General features: G+C 39.7%; 1 protein-coding gene across 1 annotated transcript in view; it reads right to left on the reverse strand.

The window, feature by feature from the left end:
• Window positions 1–15,005, reverse strand: part of LOC109839311 (DNA repair endonuclease UVH1) — a 22,299-nt gene extending 7,294 nt beyond the window's left edge. Inside the window, exons 1-12 of the mRNA XM_020407742.1 lie at window positions 14,666–15,005; window positions 14,470–14,552; window positions 13,112–13,180; window positions 11,598–11,705; window positions 7,674–7,861; window positions 7,378–7,598; window positions 7,122–7,216; window positions 6,526–6,693; window positions 5,016–5,933; window positions 3,305–3,412; window positions 2,942–3,202; window positions 1,042–1,265 (exon numbers count right to left, since the gene is read on the reverse strand). Of these exons, the coding sequence (XP_020263331.1) occupies window positions 1,042–1,265; window positions 2,942–3,202; window positions 3,305–3,412; window positions 5,016–5,933; window positions 6,526–6,693; window positions 7,122–7,216; window positions 7,378–7,598; window positions 7,674–7,861; window positions 11,598–11,705; window positions 13,112–13,180; window positions 14,470–14,552; window positions 14,666–15,005 (2,783 nt within the window). The remainder of the gene's footprint in view (window positions 1–1,041; window positions 1,266–2,941; window positions 3,203–3,304; window positions 3,413–5,015; window positions 5,934–6,525; window positions 6,694–7,121; window positions 7,217–7,377; window positions 7,599–7,673; window positions 7,862–11,597; window positions 11,706–13,111; window positions 13,181–14,469; window positions 14,553–14,665) is intronic.

The raw sequence follows: 18,260 nt of genomic DNA on the forward strand, positions 1-18,260 counted from the left end.
CCCCCCCCAGCCACCCCCACCCCACCAAAAAAAAAACCAAAACAAACAAAAAAAAAAGCTAAATAAAACAACAAAGCTTCCAAAGGAAAAAAATTGACTTGCCAAGTGTTAACTATATATCTATGGTTATAAGAAGAAAAAACTGAGTTTAAAATTTATGAAACAACTAGAGTTTAAAATATTCCAGGATGGTTCAGGTTCCAATGTGCGTGAAGAATATCTGTAATCCACAAACTTAGAACTTAGTCCATGCATAATGAAAATACTGATAACTGCAACGTCTCAGGAACTCTAATAAAGACAGTGATGAGCAAAAGGAATGGAAAATTCACGATGCAATCATCATGATGCTCAGAAGATATTAGTACCAAAACTAAAGGATATGCAACAGGAATGCTCCTTGTGGTTGATGAGTCTTAAGTTTGCAAGTTAAATGATCAACTGTCATTATTGACTTTATGTCAGCAAGTTGTTAGCCATAATCACTTCCCCTTTTCTCATCATTCTTGATTCCTCATCTGCAGCTTAATTGCAATGAAGGTATGCAGGAATTGGCTGCAGTCTAAAGCAGCAACCATCACCGTTTTCCCCATTTCAACCCTAATTAGGCAATTCAAGATAACACATCTTAGAAAAGTAACAGAACAAGATCAAATCCTAGGTGAAAAATACGGTATACCAGCAACCACTCCCACCAGTGTATAACAACTTCATACAAGAAAGAGAAGATTCGAGAAGACATTTCTTTGTATCTCTGAATGGAGAGGACTAACCTTGCACCATTACACCACATAGACAACCTACTCCCTAAAATTTAGACCATTTCAAACCATGCGGCTAAAAGCTTTAATTTTGTAAACTTATTTCAGCCAAATAACTATGAGGGCATAACGCTGTTAGAAACAGGATTCACCAGCTTGCATGTTGATAGAGAATATAGAAGAAGAAGACGACTTCATAAAGAAGAATATATTGAGTTTTCCTTCGTTCTTTTTTATTTGAGAATAAAATAGATACATTAATGCTACCTACATCTGTTACCTGACATCATTCTCCACAATGCCATCCTCTGAAGGAACACCAACTCTTATGGCCTTGCTCTCATCAGGTTCGTCCTGGTTTGCCTTCAGTGACGCAAATATCTCTGCTGTTGCATGCAAACTACGAGACCAGACAAGCCGAAGGCGAGGGAAATGTAGGACAAGCAACGAAAGCTTTGAAATTATGCTTGTTGGCGTAACATCATCACCAATATCATTTGCAGACTGATAGAAGTGACGAACTGATTAGTGTAATCATATCTTGTATAGGTGATAATCTATAAGTTTAGTATTGCCAGGTGGTTACAAGCATGTGAATAACTTAACATGTTTTGACAGTAATTAAAAGTTTATTTCTTCACCAACTACAGCTAGGCCCTGAGCAAACGGTCGGTCGGTCGGCTTTCGACCAATTTTTTGGCAACCGAAACCGCACCGATCATCTGCAGCAACCGAAACTGCACCGAAATGAATCGGTTCGGTTTGGATTGGTGCAGTTTGATTGATTCTATACTGGAAAAGTGGGAGTGGTACATATACGAGAAACACATCTTCCGGCAGTCCTCGTTCAAAAGAAGATAAATTTTTTTGGTTCGACAACCGAAACCACACCAGCACCAAGAGACCACCACAGTAACAAAGGGCTCTCGGATTTGCAAATATACGAATATAAGACAAAAGACAAAAGTAAAGTAAATTATTGAAGAAGACAAAGAGACAAGGAAAGTAAACAATTGAAGAAGAAGAAGAAGTGGCTGAGAAATAGAGAAATAATGGATATGGCTTTGTTAGGCATTAGGTGGAAGAAGAAACCTAGAAAAAAGAGAAATTGAGTGCTAGATCTCTCTCACGATATTTAATAAAAAATAATAATTAGTGTCAGCTTGCTATAAGTTGTAATCGCTATCATGTTGGGTGCATTTGTGGGCCCGTGGAATACGAATGGATGTTCACTGAGTTCAAAAGTAATAAAAGAGTAGACGGTCGGTTTCGGTGTACGCCGATTTAAAAATAACAGACCCGACCCGCACCGATTCACTATCAAAACAGACCCAAACTGCCTCAAATTGGGCGGTTTGGTCGGTTTATTCGGTTCACACTGTAGTTTGCTCACCCCCAACTACAGCATGCCTAATGTGACCATAGCAGAGCATGAGGACTGAGTGTATCTACAAGCTATCTTCCGAGGAGCAGAAGGGCCCAAAAGAACAGAATATATGTCGCAAACGCATATCCCAGTAAGTTACAAAAGAGTTTCAGTTATACTCAACAAAGAAGTTCACACGAAAATGTAGACTAAGGGTGCAAACAGATCAGATGTGTCATTTACCATATTTGCGTGCACATCCTAATGACGGATACAAGTACAAATATGATTTTCTTTGGTGAGGAACAATTGTTAAAAAAGGGCGGGCACTTCTAGGCGCCGGACCGACACCAAATGCCTAAGCACCTAGGCTGATGCCTAAGAGATGCCAAGAAGTTTATTTCAATTCATTGCTAAGGCGGATGATTGCTTCTGCCCAATGAGAAGCACAGGAGAAGAGAAGAGGAAGAAAGGAGGAAGAAATAGAGAGCTATTAGAAGTAGATGAATTTGTAAAGTTGGGTTTGAGTTGACATTTGGAAGTTATAATATACTCTTCTCAGTGCTTAGAGTATTGACAAGTTAAAATATTAATAACTTGTTGACGGTAGGACTGGCCATACAGACAAGAATTCAGGAAAGTAACTAGGCGCTGCGGATGATGTTTTCGTAATTTGTACAGTGCAGTCTCTAAAAGCAATATTATACTTGCTTCCTCAGGATGCCTAACTAGATAATTTCCCAACTAGCAGGATCAAAAACATTACAAAAAAATGTAAAACGAGAAAGCATGTTCTAAGGTCCAGTGCATGCACCTGGAAGGAAAAGCTCCTGTCCTGTGAGAACTCAATTAAAAGCACAGGTATTTTATAATAGCGGTTCATCATCTCCGCCTGATGGTAGAGGCGTCCTGATGCAAAACTTTGAAATAGATCTCCAATACTTTTTCTTTCAACACAAATTAATGGTGAAAGTACATAATCGCCAACTTCCAAAGTAATAGGTATGACTCGCATGCCTTTTTGGTGCAGAACATTAGGAAGACTGCTCATGAACTCTCTCATGTCCACTATGACCTGCAAAAAAGTCAAGCTGGAGGTTCATGATTTCACCTTTAATAAGGAAATATCAGTTATATCCACGAAAAAACAATTTATGAAATTCCACAAAGGATCTACCTGCATTTCTTTCTCCACTGTCTTTCTACCACCTGCCTTTCTAGTTAGAGAGTTCTGTGAAGTAAGTGATTGCGGCTCACAAATAGTAGGTCCAACACAACGCCCATCCTAGAAGGAGCAAGAAGTTAAGAAGCATAGACATTCGACATGGATACAATATGGATGGACATGGGATAAAGGACACAGCAATTCCTTATAGGATCAAGACACAGAATACAATTAACACGACAAAAACTATATATACATAATAGAAGGTGAGTTTATATACATGCATACACAAACAGGTTCATGCACCAAGACTCCATATAGTTATTTCTAATATATAATATACCAATGATAATATATACTAAAATCTTGGTTTACCATACATGTTAATGACTTCACAAAAGGAAAAAGCTTTGATCCTTAACTCTCTATAAGTAGCTAGACATATCTAGTTCTATCATATTTTTATACAAGTCAAAATTATTTTCGGTGTTCTCCACAAAATTATAACCATGGTGTATAAATGAAAGTAAATGGAAATCTCAAACATGCATTTTGAATACGTGCATGACAAATGTGAAATATGACTACAAGTCTACAAGAAGTGTGCATAACATATCCTAAATAAAAACATGTATACACAATCGAAAACACGTTTAACTATGAGTCAGACAAATCTGAACGAGTCAGCGTGATAAGCGTTGGTGTTGACTGTCATGGCCATGATTTCAGAATTAAAGCATCTGTACTACATACACAAAGAAGATACACTTGCATGCTCCTATAGTAAATTATATGTATGTATTTTCGGAGTTCTCCACAAAATTATGACCATGTGTATAAATGAAAGTAAATGGAAATCTCAAACATGCATTTTGAATACGTGCATGAGAAATGTGAAATATGACTACAAGAAGTGTGCATCACATATCCTAAATAAAAACATGTATACACAATTGAAAACACGTTTAACTATGAGTCAGACAAATCAGAACGAGTCGGCGTGATAAGCGTTGGTGTTGACTGTCATGGCCATGACTTCAGAATTAAAGCATCTGTACTACATACACAAAGAAGATACACTTGGATGCTCCTATAGTAATTATATGTATGTATGTATTTATGTGTGTATGAGTCAAATCTGAACGAGTCGGCGTGATAAGCGTTGGTGTTGACTGTCATGGCCATGACTTCAGAATTAAAGCATCTGTACTACATACACAAAGAAGATACACTTGGATGCTCCTATAGTAAATTATATGTATGTATGTATGTATTTATGTGTGTGTGTACACACACACACACACATACACACATACATGCATACATGTGTGTGTGTGTGTGTGTGTGTGTAAAATATGATTTTATCGATTGTTCTCAATGTGCATGCATAATTTAATCATTTAAACTCTGCGTCGGAGATAATCACTAGCTGCCAAAGTTGAAAATTATTTTAAATTATTTTCTCTAATTGTCGAGAATTTAGGACAACACTAAGAATGTGGAAAGAATGTAGCAGAAATGTAAGAGAAAAAGAGAGAGGCAGAATTCCAATTCTTCAATTATAAGGGTAAAATCTGAATTTCAAATGCCTTGCAATTATAAGTTTAACGCTATATGAGCATAAGCACACTGCCATGCAGTAAGCCGAAAATCATAAATTTAAAAGATAATCCTTCAATAACTAAAACGATAAGATAAGGCACAGGGTGGAAGCAACTAAAACCTGATCAACAGGGATCATCATCAGGGATTTCTGCCTAATCAAAGATTCAAATGCTCCATTTTCCCGACGTATGCTTGCTTCAAATTTTTGCACCTCTGTAGAATCTTCATAAAACAAAAAGTACACCTTCAACTTTTTTGAAGGATTCTCAGCCTTGTATACTTCAATTTCCCGAACAAAACTCATGTCTGGATGATAAACGATAATTACAGATGGCTTCCAAAGGCCAAGAATGTGCTGATCTCTTTCTAGAGCATAAAACTGAACAGGTGGAAGCGGTTTTGTATCACTTGACTCTGTTGCAGAAGACTCTGGCTCATTTCTTTGAAGAACAATTTTACCATCAGATGCATTTGCTAAGGTCGCTTCCTCAAGACTGCCTCCAAGTCTTATATCAGCTTCCCCATGTTGGCCTTCTGTTTCCATACCGTCTTGATCAATTTTATTATTTTCTTTTTCTGATGGCTTCTCACTTCGCTTTTCAGCAACTTGAGCCCTTTCTGTTGATTCCCTGGATTTTCCTCTCCCCCTTCCTCTTCCTTGATCAATTTTATTATTTTCTTTTTCTGATAGCTTGTCCCTTTGGTTTTCAGAAACTCGAGCACTTGGTGTTAAATTCCTGGACTTTCCTCTCCCCCTTCCTCTTCCATAGTTCCCTCTCCTCGTACGTGGCTCAGAATTGTGCCCTACACTGATTTCTTCTTTATTTAAATTGCTAATCTCTGATGCTGCAGCCAGTAAGGCATCATTTTCCAGCTTGGATATGCTGCTAGCTTCTGTGTTCTCAGAAGGCCCAGTAGCTACTCCATCAAGTACCCCGAAGCCCTTAGGATCCTGAGATCTTTTCTTATTGCGTTTACGCAAGCTATGCAACTCAGCCTTACCCAACAAGTACTTCTCCCATTCTTCCCGCATGACCTACAGGCAGAAAGGAGCGATTCAGCATCCAGTATCCGATCAAATATGAGATCACTATGGATAATAAATTAAAAGAACATAGATTATTCCAAAGCTTCTATGTAATCTTCAGAGTTTACCCTTTAAGAAATCACCTCTACAGGGCTAAAGAAAGACTACTCCTATTTAAAGGAATGGTCAAGTAAAGATTATGATGTAAATTGCATTCAATTTGGTGTAAACACAATGCTTTTGTTTTACAGAAAACAAATAATAGGAGGAACTAATATATAGAATAAAAGGAATTCAAGAGCGATGATCACAACAGCAGAAAAGACGGCAGCCTAACAGGAAGAAATGGAAATGGAAACACGCGAGAGGCAACGTAAGCAGAAAAGATAAGAGCATAATGGATAAGCCATCCAGGGCTAGGAAAAAAATATGGTAACATGTGTGGGCGGGATAAATTTGGAATTAGTAACCAATGAGTATTGGAAAAACAAAGGAGATTGAATAAAGGACCCATACAAGAAAGGCATTTGACATGTGCTGTTAATGGATAAAAATATTGAACATTTATTTCATATAAAAGGTTAAAGCTCTTAATGTATACCTTATGTGGGCCTTTCGATATACAATCTTCCAACTGCAAACATGAGAGTTCATCTTTACAAGCTACCAAAACGATGTCAGTATTATCCTCAACATTTTCAACCATATTCTGCTCTTGTCTTGACAAAGCTTCCTTATGCCGTTCTTCTTCTATTTCTTCCAGCAACTCCTGAAAATATGTATCATTCAGATTATACACTTCCTGCTAACATGGTAAACATTACCTCAAATGAGAATTGCACTAAACTTTCTCACTGCACAGGCCTCAATTTCAATCTCCAACAAATTATATATAATATATATCTATACTATCTTGTCCATTTAACATGGCTTAGAAATGCAAATTGCATAATGGAACAGTAGTAAATTAGGCATGGAAAAGCTACTAATTTATACTTAAAGCCCCATGCGAAGGTACTAGCCCAAACACAGATGAGATGCATATATGGGTAAATAGCATTATCAAATTTGTGATCTAGCTCAAGTCATCCACTGAAGCACAAATCATAAACAAGATTTGTTTCAAAAACCCACAAGAAAGTAAATGCAGAGTGGCAAATTAAAAAGAAGCTTACCAAAGCAAAGGAACTCACTTACGCGTAAGACCTTCCATTTGGGTGCTTCTTCCAAGACTTCATCTAACACCACACCGACAGTGGGATCCAGCAAATTAGAAGAGGAAACTCCATTTTCTAATAAGAAGGATCACTAACAAATTTAAATTGATATCTAGTATAGTTCAATGAATAAAGGGCCAACCCATGAACTCAAGTGATTGTTCACCTCTAATTCTTTTGCTGCTAATCTATGCTAATTCATTGAAAAAGGAAAAAGGATTGAATCAAATGCTTACCACTTTCTTTCTCTTTCTTGCTTTTATCATTCATCTTCCTCTTCTTCTTGTTCTTAGCAACTGAAGCAATTCTCGTTCCATCAGCCCGAACCACCTGATAAACCCTCCTCTTCGCAAGCTCGAAGATCTTGTGGCTTGACTCTGCAAACATCCAAACCGATCGAACGCCCTCTGAAACTCTCAGTGTATCCAAGTACTTCAAGTACGTCACAGCATCATACCTAAAGCTCACAAACCCAACATCAAAAAGGCCATTAAATCCAACAAAGCTGACAATTTTCCATCAAACCCATTACCTCACAAGATAATCCAACAGCTTCCTCAGCGTCCTCAGATCACTAACCAGCTGCTTCGTCTTCCTCCCAATCGTATGCCATATCGGATCAAGCTGCCGCCTCACAATCTCATCAAACGACTTAAACAGCCCATTCTCCACCGTCAAGTCCTCAACACACAGCGGGTGAAGAGTTCGCACGGTGACGAGCTATCTTCAGACATGGGTTCGTTCGCCACGATACCTTCCACAGTAGCTCGCTTCAGCACGACATCAGAGTCTGCACCTCAGTTTCGGCCCGATTCTCTCCAGAAACTCGTGCGCCTGACACAGATTGTGGGCCTGAGAGATCACTCCTTGTGCATCGGCCAGCCGGGCGAACCGGCACGCCTCACGTCACAACACGCGGCGCGGGCCCTCTCGAGATCCGCACCTGACACGCAACATGAAACCTCGGCCAAAGATGCGCTTTCTAACACAAAATAGGCCATTCAATGATCCCTGCCACGCTGCGAACCGCCGCCATGGCGTGCGCCTTGTCGGAGAACGCGAAGACGGGGCTTCGCGGGGTTCGACCCGGAGAGGCGAAGCGATGAAGGATTCAGTCGAAGACATCGGAGAGCGGTGGGGCCGTTGAGGATGAGGAGAGGAGACGGGTTGGCGGGAACGCGGCCCGAGGAGGGAGATCGGCGATGAGGACTCGGGGGTGAGGAAGAGGATGCGGCCGGAGGGTAGAGTGAGGGCAGCGCTGATCGGAGGGGAGTGTTCGCTGGCGTTAGGGTTAGGTTAGGGTTAGGGTTTTGGCGGGGTTAGGGTTAGGGATCGGAATTTTTGGATAGGGATTTGGGCGTCGGAGCGGAAGAGGAGGAGAGGGAGGCCTGAGGAGGGGTGGTGGAGCGAGGAGGAGGAGATGAGGGAGGGGAGGGGAGTGGGCCCGGAGAGATGAGCGGCTAGGCCGCGTTGGGTCGTGAGAGATCGCCGATGATTTGCTCCTCGAAGGGGAGAACCATTTCGGGGTTTTTTTTCCTGTGTTTGTTTCTCTTGCTTTTGATTCTTGGATTTTGGGAGGGAGGGAAAAAATGGGGGATGGATCGGATAGGGTTGAGACTCGAGAGAGAGGGCGGAGCTGATGGTGGGTCTTTTGATTTTGGAGGGCGACGTGGAGAGATGACGCGCGAGATTTGAAGGGGAAAGGGGCCGAGAGGCCGTTGTTATCACGGGCGGGGCACGTGAGTTGAATCAGCACCTTTGACTAGTCAAAGCTGAAATTTTACTCGCCTTTCAATTTGGTTGTATGTTTTTACCATGTAAAATAATGAAAAATGTAAAAAGTGGATATCAATGTTAGCTTTCATCACTTTATATTGTTTGTTTAAATTCTCTTTTACATGAAAAGCTTACCCATTTTAATGAAATGTTACCGAAAGTAAAATCATCAAAATTAGAAGTGGTTTTGTTGGAAAGCTGACACAATGTCATAAATGTGTCCAAAAAAATAAAAATAAAAGTCAAAACCTTGTAGAAAGTGGTGAGGTGGATAACCACTTTCCATTTTGTATCATAAATACTCTAGTTTACATTATACTATCCAAACAATGTAATACTATTATTTTAGGATTCACAAAGATTCCTAACCAAACAATGTAAACACTCGAATGGAAAGTGGTGAGGTGGATGACCACTTTCTACTTTGTGTCATAAATACTCTAGTTTCCTAAAAGCATCCAAACAGCCCCTAAGTAGACGGATGAAGACAAATTTTCACCTAAGTAAGACAACTCAAGCCATGTTGAACACTACACCTCTGTCTATCCACCCAAAGTATTTCAAATCCTAGATCAAGTCGAAAGGCGTCATTAGTCGGCCAAACCTAGAGTTAAATTCTCAGCTAAATTTGAACTTGTAGGAGAAGTTTATCAACTAACGAACTTCGCCCGCATGGACCAACTCATCCATTTTCGAAGAAGGCGCGCTCAAGTCTGATGCGACCTTCATCCACGTCTTCAGCGAACTTCGCCGAAGTCCGCGAAGTTCGCCCAAATAGCCATTTCAGAGCTATTTTTAGGGGATAACCGCTCTCCACTAACTCCTACTTTAATGGCCACTTAATTCACAATTAAAGGGTCCATTAACTCTCTTTTAGCCTATAAATGGAGAGGAGATCATCCACTTTAGACACACGGAGACCGCCATGCACACGCAGAGGCATACGAGAGGTAAAAACTCTGGCCTACAAGTTTTTTAGTGAAAAAAAGCTACACACGCATCGTATTTGTGATCCCATCGAGAGCTATTGTTAAGAGAAGACTGAGCTAACTCCCAAGCAATCTAATACTCATCAACAACAAAAGATCCATCGTCTTAGTCAACGAGTCAACAAAGTACAAAATTGACACTCTACCGCTAGACGAAAAAGAACCCCCAGGAAAAAAAAATTCCTTTGGTTCATTAAATTTTTTGCATTGTAATATGTGTTAATTGCAATACAAAAGAACCCGAAACAGATAACAATTATAAATAGAGTTCTATGTAAATAATAATAGTATAATTAAACTTATAATTAAACTTTGAAACTAATTATATAGCACCATGAACTACTTAAATTTTAGTCGGTGAGAAATCATCACGTTGTGTTCTCGGATCGTAACTGTTTGTTTTAATTTTCCTTTTTTATAATTTTGAGAATGACTTTTGTCTCTTTAATTTGTTTGATGGATTTTCCAAATATTCTGTCCATATTATGTATATTTGTAAGTTTGCGTTGTTCTTGGGTTCGACTGTTCTTAGGTTCGACCTTTGGGCATACATTATTTGTCTTGTTAATTTGTTTGGTTTTTGCATATACGTCCTTCATCTTGTAGACATTTATAAATTTGGCATTTAATAATTTCATTCAGGTTTACATTTCAATTTAAACTATATCTTTATATTCATACTATGTATATCCAATAAGAATTCATCAATTTATTAACTCACTCTTACTTAATTGATTAGGACAAATTTTTAAAATAGTCCTATTTGGACTTTTATTTGTAAAAAATGACCCATTTCAAACTTAATTATAAAAACCGACCTGGTTTCAGCCCTGTCATTGAAACCAGGTCGGTTTCTGAAGAAAAAAATTACGAAACTTCACGGGAGTTCAACTCCCGTAAAATTTAGTATTTTTTTAAAACTTCACGGGAGTTCAACTCCCGTGAAGTTTAATTTCTTCAAAAATCTTCACGGGAGTTAAACTCCCGTGAAGTTTTACCAACACAACAGACTTTACGGGAGTTAAAATCCCATGAAGTCTGTTAGAGTGTTACAAACTCCATGGGAGTTCAACTCCTGTGGAGTTACAGGACAAATTTCCCAGAGAGTCGCTCTCTGGGAAATTTACACTGCAACTTCACGGGAGTTCAACTCCCGTGAAGCTGCAGGTTTTACTAAATATGCACAGGCTGATGTGTTGTGCATGTTTTGTATACATCTACCTATTTTAACTCATATATATAACTATTTACCTATTAACAATAATTACTACAATATATATATGATTTAAACACGTACGAATCAAACAATACTCAAAAAGAGTATATATATGAACAATAATTGATTCACAAAAGTATAGCATTTGAAAATTCATAAAAGTTACAAATTTTAACAAAATAAGTTCAAATACAACCCAATATAGCTCCTCTCCTTCCTCTCCCTCTCTTCCCCCTCCCCTCGCTCTTCCCTGCCCCCCGCGGTCCTACTGATGAGCCTCGACTATCTGAGTATCCGGTTGTGTATGAGGCTGAGAAGTGTCGGCTCCATCAGCATGCGAAGTGCCGGTTCCATCGGCATACGAAGTGCCAGTATCATCGTCACGTAGCCGTCTGCGCCGAATGTACGCCTGCCCAAATGATCAAGACCTGTCCTCACGGCCTGCGAACTCGTCGACGTGAGTCTTATGAAACACCTGCGCTATGGTCTTCTTGATCCTGTTGAGGAGTCCTAACGCCACCGAATGCTGAATCTCAGGCACGTGCGCATCAATATCAGCCTCAATGCTATCAAAAGCACGGACCTGTGAGGTAAACAATTTATTACGTACCAAATTGATAAAAAAAATTATAATTTAACTTAGAAACTGACGTAATCTCTCTCGTTCATCCCACTAAGGATGTAACTGTCTGTCGGTGGGCGTGGCATGTGTCCAGCTGATGGCTATAGGTCACACGTGATCCATGTACGTGTGATATCCCAATACCAATGCATATACGCGATATAGTCAACAACTGTGAGCCTCGTATCCTGGATGAAATCCCACCTGTGAGCCCACCTGTCTATGTAGGCCGCACGGACTACGGCCCAGTCGGTACGGTGCGATGTAGGTCACCACCGACGATCGATCTGCTCGACAGGATCTGGCACATGCTGAGAGAGCGTAAACTGCCGTAGCACACGGTCAAGTACATGCATCTCCACGATCTCCTAACAAATCAATGGAACTCTGGCTCTCCACAAGTCGAGAGTATCTCGGCAGATGGGTGTAAGAGATTGCATATCGAGCTCCGATGGTGTATAGGGTCTCCACTTGAACTGAAATAAAATAAAATATTTATCAGTATCAACAACAAAACAATAATATTCATAACGACTTGAGATTTATAATTACACGTTCGTGTTGGAGGCCATCAAGCTCATTTCGGTAAAACTCACGATGACGCATCGCTGATCGGTACTTACCGTACCGTACGTTATACCTATATGCAGAATAGAGAATATATAAGTACAAATACAGTACGAATAAAATTTGTGTGTACAATTATACCTATATGCCAAAGGAAACTGCCCCTATAGGTCAAGGTGCACAAGTAAAGTAGGGCGTCCAATATGAATGCGCTCCCATGACCAAATCTGTATCAATGTGCAGCATTCCTTAAATTCTTTATTCTGCATCAGAGATACTCTACCCAATTCTCGATACAAGTATGCCAACACCGTACTGCCCCACGATAGTGCGCCGCATACGTTAAAATCCTCCAGCAGTGGTAGTCATAGTGCATGTGCAAGAGTCTTGCTCACATCAGGAAAAAAGCACGCACCCTATTAAGTGCAATATGTACGCACGAGCATGAAACTGAAGCGTCTTCATACTGGCATCCTCTGGTATGTTGCCCTGAAATATCTGACGAAGCCACTATAGCTTCATCGCACCACTCCTCAAGTCGAGAACCTAGCCAAGAATCCTAGCACATATCTCGAGCCAACTATGATCATCGGTGCCCGTAACTACCGGTCCATCGATCCGGAGCCCAAGTATGACGTCCACGTCCTGTAAGGTAATGGTGCACTCCCCTATATGATGTGAAAGATATTGGTCTCTGGCCTCCACCTCTCAATCAGTGTAGTGATAAGCGACCAATCAAGCCTAATAGATCGAACCGTCGAACACTCCCGAAAACCGTCCTGAGCGATCAGCTCTAGTACTCTCGCATCCTCAATGACCCAAGCCAAATGACTCTGGGAATGCCCGATCATGGTGATGTCTGGTACGGGCTGCACGTAAAAAAGAATTGATTAAGTATATTGAGAAAAATTAAAATTAGTGCCAATGCTAAGGAATATATACAAAAGATGTTTTGCCTTCGGTGTGAGCTCTGAGCGGATATTTTCACCACGTATGCGATGTCGTAGAAAGAAGTTATTAAGTCTGTAAAATATTTTAGCAACTAGTGACTGTATTGGCATACCGCATGCTCCCCTGAGAACGCCATTGAAACTCTCTGAAGCGTTCGTAGTCATCATACCGAACCGTCTCCCGCCATCTTCACATAAAGCCCACTTATCAACATTGTGTGGTCCCAAACTAGTATCGATCGCCATCTTCACATAAAGCCCACTTATCAACATTGTGTGGTCCCAAACTAGTATCGATCCAATCATGTGCAGCTCGAGAAATAAACTTAATCCTCTCTCGTATTTGGTCATAAACTAATTTTTCTGTTGCACAGCCGGCTTGCCAAAGAAGATATTGAACCTGACCGTTCCCATATTTCTTCTTGAAGTTGTCCCTAATATGTCGCAAGCAATAACGATGTACATGTGGTGACGGAAAATATTGTTGGAGTGCTCTTGGAATTCCTTTCATCCTAGCAGATATGAATATAATCGGTCGCGCCCCCACACGAGGGATATGATATCGTATGCATGTAAAAAACTATACCTTATTCTCTGTGTTTTCAACATCAACCACTACAAACGCCAAAAGAAACAAACCGCCATCCGCGTCAACTCCAGTGGCAACAAGCAAAACGCCTTTGTATTTGCCGTATAAGTGGGTGCCATCAATGCTAAGAAGAGGACGGCAATATTGGAAACCCTTAATACAAGGCCCAAATGCCCAAAATACACATGTGAATCGTCATTCTTCGCCATCAAGAGGGTCTGATGAAACTTCATATACAGTCCTAGGATTTTCTATTTTGAGTGCTTCAAGATAATGCGGTAAGATCTCATAAGATTTGTCTCAATCCCCAAATATTTTTATCATTGAGTGCTTCAAGATAATGCGGTAAGATCTCATAAGATTTGTCTCAATCCCCAAATATTTTTATCATCGCCTTCCTCCTAGCATTCCAACACTTATTATATTATACATCCAAGTTGATCGCTTTATACACTAAAAGACGAATATCTTTCGGCCGTAGATCAAGATCCTCCCTCAGATGCGGTAAAATCAATCGATATATAAAAAAAGAGGATGCATGCTTGTTATTCATCTCCAATCGAGGATTGCTACATGTGTGAACTCCGTGATACGCCACGATTTTGAAATGCCCACCTACTCTTACACCCGAACATGAATTAAGCTTCCAAGGACAATTCGCATTCCCGTCGTAGTGTCCACCAAGATCTTTATCTTCACAATCTTTGCGATAAAAACAAACCGCTTATAGCTTGTTATGTTATATTTTGTTGGCCTAAACTTGACATTTTTTGTAATGGCATACGAGCGAAGCGTATGGATCAATTTCTCCTTACTCTCATAAAGATCTCCCTTCACGAATGAGAAGTCATCGCCCTGTGTATCATGACCGCTATTAGTGCCAATAGGAACACTTTCCATCATGGAGTTATCAATCCATTCTTCTCCTTGAAGTTCATCGGGCGGCGGATCCTCTAAGACAACATAGTCATTATTAGCATAACACCCGTCAATGTGGTTGTTGGCCCCTTCATCACGATCTATCAATGTCATGTTATTAATTTGTAAGCCCTCCTCTTCATCATCATTCTCAGATTCAACGCTTGCATTATCTTCTTGAACTCCCGTGTTAGTATCGAAAGCATTCGAAGTGCCCACAAACGAAGGACTGCTCATATATTATGATTGTGTCCAACATTCATCTTGTTGAGGAGATAAAAAGCCAACGGAATCAACATCATGGTCCTCCAACATGCGGGAGTACATTCCATCATAATTCAACAATTTACCCAAATTCCTTTGATATTTTTCAATGAACAATTCGATCGAACGCTTCTCGTCATGTAAGACTCCAATGAGACTCATATCGTAGTCACTTGATATTTGAATGCTGCTTGTCCTGTTTTCCACAACAGGATAATTGCAAATAACATTGAGGTAATACTCACGTGAGTTGGTTAATGTAAGTTTGTGTAATTCATTAACCAACTCATCGAAAGTACACGATTTTGTTATAAACAACGGTCTCGTCGCACCTCCTTCATAAACGGGCATATTATTTTCGAGGTAGTTAATCTTCCCATCATACGAACACAAAATTACAATATGATCGTTCATCATTACCTCTGAAGAGTAAAACATTCAAGATCAATATTGAGCGAAAAGACTTTAAAAATTGATTGCTACTTACCATTAAATCCTATATCAATTTTAGGGAACCATAATTTTACCCAAATTCATATACTGATGTCATACATATGTAATAACACTAATTTTTTTCATTTTTGATAGTTCAACCTCTAAATCCACAGAATTATTTAATTTTTCTTCACAAAATTCATAAAGTATTCATAATTAAATTCTAAAATCTAATTGAAGTCATATAACACTATTTTTTACATTTTTTATAATTTCACCTCCAAATCCACAAATTTATTTAATTTTTCTGAGCAAATTTAATAAATTATTCACAATGAAATTCTAAAATCTATTTGATGTCATACATATGTAGTAACACTAATTTTTACATTATTGATAAATTTCCCTCTAAATCGACAAAATTACTTAAGTTTTCTTCACAAAATTAATAAATAATTCATAATGAAATTCTAAAATCTAATTTTTTACGTGTAATCAACATGAAATAGTGAGAAAATAAAAGAAATTGAGAGAATAAATTTTTTTGGGAGGATTTTACCTTCAATCTATTGAACTCCGGCGACAAAGGCAGTGCCGACGATCGGAAATGGGGGGAGGCGGTCGGAAATGAGGGGAGGCGGTCGGAAATGAGGGGAGGCGGTCGGAAATGGCCTGGGGCAGCGACGGTTGGGACGAGTGTCACGCCCCGCTTCCCAAAATACCCGAGAATCGGAACGTGAACAAGCCCACGACGTATTAGATTGAGAAGATATATATACGTCTGGAAATAAATACAATGCGAAGTCACAGGTCCCCGATCACAATCAACAAGAATATAATAAACAACACAAAATAAAATAATACATATCACAATGAATATTCATCCCAGACATAAAATCCGGGTCAACATGCCCTTATACAAAACTATCTGAATGAAATACTAAAGAATATAAAAATACACTGATCAAAAGGAAATGAAGGTGATACAAAACAAACTGAAAGGAAATGACTAAGTTTCTGCTCCTTCTTCTGCTACGTCTGCAAGGCACTCATGCTGAGAATCCTCTGGCTCCTGATGATCTCAAGGCACTCCTGCTGAGAATCCTCTGGCTCCTGTTGAGGCTGTTCATCTCCTAAATCTGACGTACACCAGAGAAAATAGGTGTACGTCAGGTGCATGGCGCACGGCAAGACCCAACCCCACAAAGAAAATAGAACAAACGGAAATCCAAAGTGAGAAATGATACGATAACAGAAATGACAAAAAAACGTGCAACTGGAAATCCAACAAAATCAACATACAAATCCACTACCAAAACATGATAATCATAAGAATCCGTAAATCAATCGGTAACGAAATCATGCAGCTAGCAATCAGAATAATCATCCAAGTCACCATGTCATACAAATAGATAGAATTAATACTTAAAAATCTATAACAAGAGACGTAGTACGTCGAGCGAAATAATCCAAACAAGGAAACCCTCATGTATATACCATATGTCTCAAATTATAGATAATTAAATATTATCCCGATCTATGTATGAAAAGATAATACAACTGATCCGTATCTCACAAAAAGTCATACCTAGCCTAGAAACGAGATCAAGTAACTAGTCATCCTATAACAGGTCACTGGTCACATCTCACACAGAGTCAACGCTCCTATCACCGGATAACTGGCTATTCACAAATCCCCTACGCGCATCCAATCCTGCGAAACAGGCGGCTAGAGGACTACACGCAATCTGATCTCGGCCCGATCCGAACTCAGGCGGCAAAGCTCAGGTGACGAAACAAGTCACGGATCAAAGTGACGAAACAGGCCACTTTGTCCAACAAACCTACCCCAGGACGAAACAGGTCTCTGGTACAAGTCTGGAAAATACATCAACAGCCTTATCCGATCACATGAACATTAACTTCCCCATCCCAACTCTTCTCGTTCTTTCTAAATCAACGATCATAATCCTTATTAAAACTATGGTTCACCACCTAAACACACCCACACATGTCACTAGGTCTGTTCATGACGCACAAGGCCATTAAGTCATGAACTACTAAGGTTCTCAAACACAGCCAGGAATAATCAATGCAACTAATCACATGTAATAATATCGTAGCATATCAGATAATCAATATTAAGAATTATAGATCATAAACAGAGTCTACATGACAGAAATATTACTTTTTCAAAAAACTTCTTTAAAAATATTTATCATTCTAAAATAATTTTCTTCCACAACATAAATTCTAAAAATATTATAATTAATCTAAAATAATCCTGTTACCCAAAATAAATTCTTTAATTTATTATATTGGTTCTGAAAATACTATTTATCACATAATTTCTATCCATTCAATATTATTCATCAAACACACGCAGATAATAAAAAGATATAAATCAACATAAACGGATAATTCACCAATTCATCAACAAGCCCACGCAGTTAATAATAATTCATAATCTAATTTAGGCAACTAATTAACGACAGATATAAATAGGAAATTACGAGTCAAGAAGAGCAGGATCTTGCCTTGGGTATATCGTGGACTGTAGAGGGGGTCGCCCGCGTCGGTGGCGATATGTCTAGGAGGCGGCGGTGATGCGGGGCGGGGTCGACAGCGAGCGTGGGTGGTGAACAGAGGGAGTGGGGCGCTGAGCAAGGGGGTAGCTGTGGGTGGAGGCGAAGGTGCAGCGAGGCGGTGGTGAGCTGAGGCACGGCGAGGCAGAGCTTGGTGGAGGGATCTCGGCGCTGGAGGTTGATCGTCTGAGCTCGGCGGGGCTTGGAA

The sequence above is a fragment of the Asparagus officinalis genome, chromosome 4, assembly GCF_001876935.1.
Source record: "Asparagus officinalis chromosome 4, Aspof.V1, whole genome shotgun sequence".
NCBI lineage: Eukaryota > Viridiplantae > Streptophyta > Magnoliopsida > Asparagales > Asparagaceae > Asparagus > Asparagus officinalis.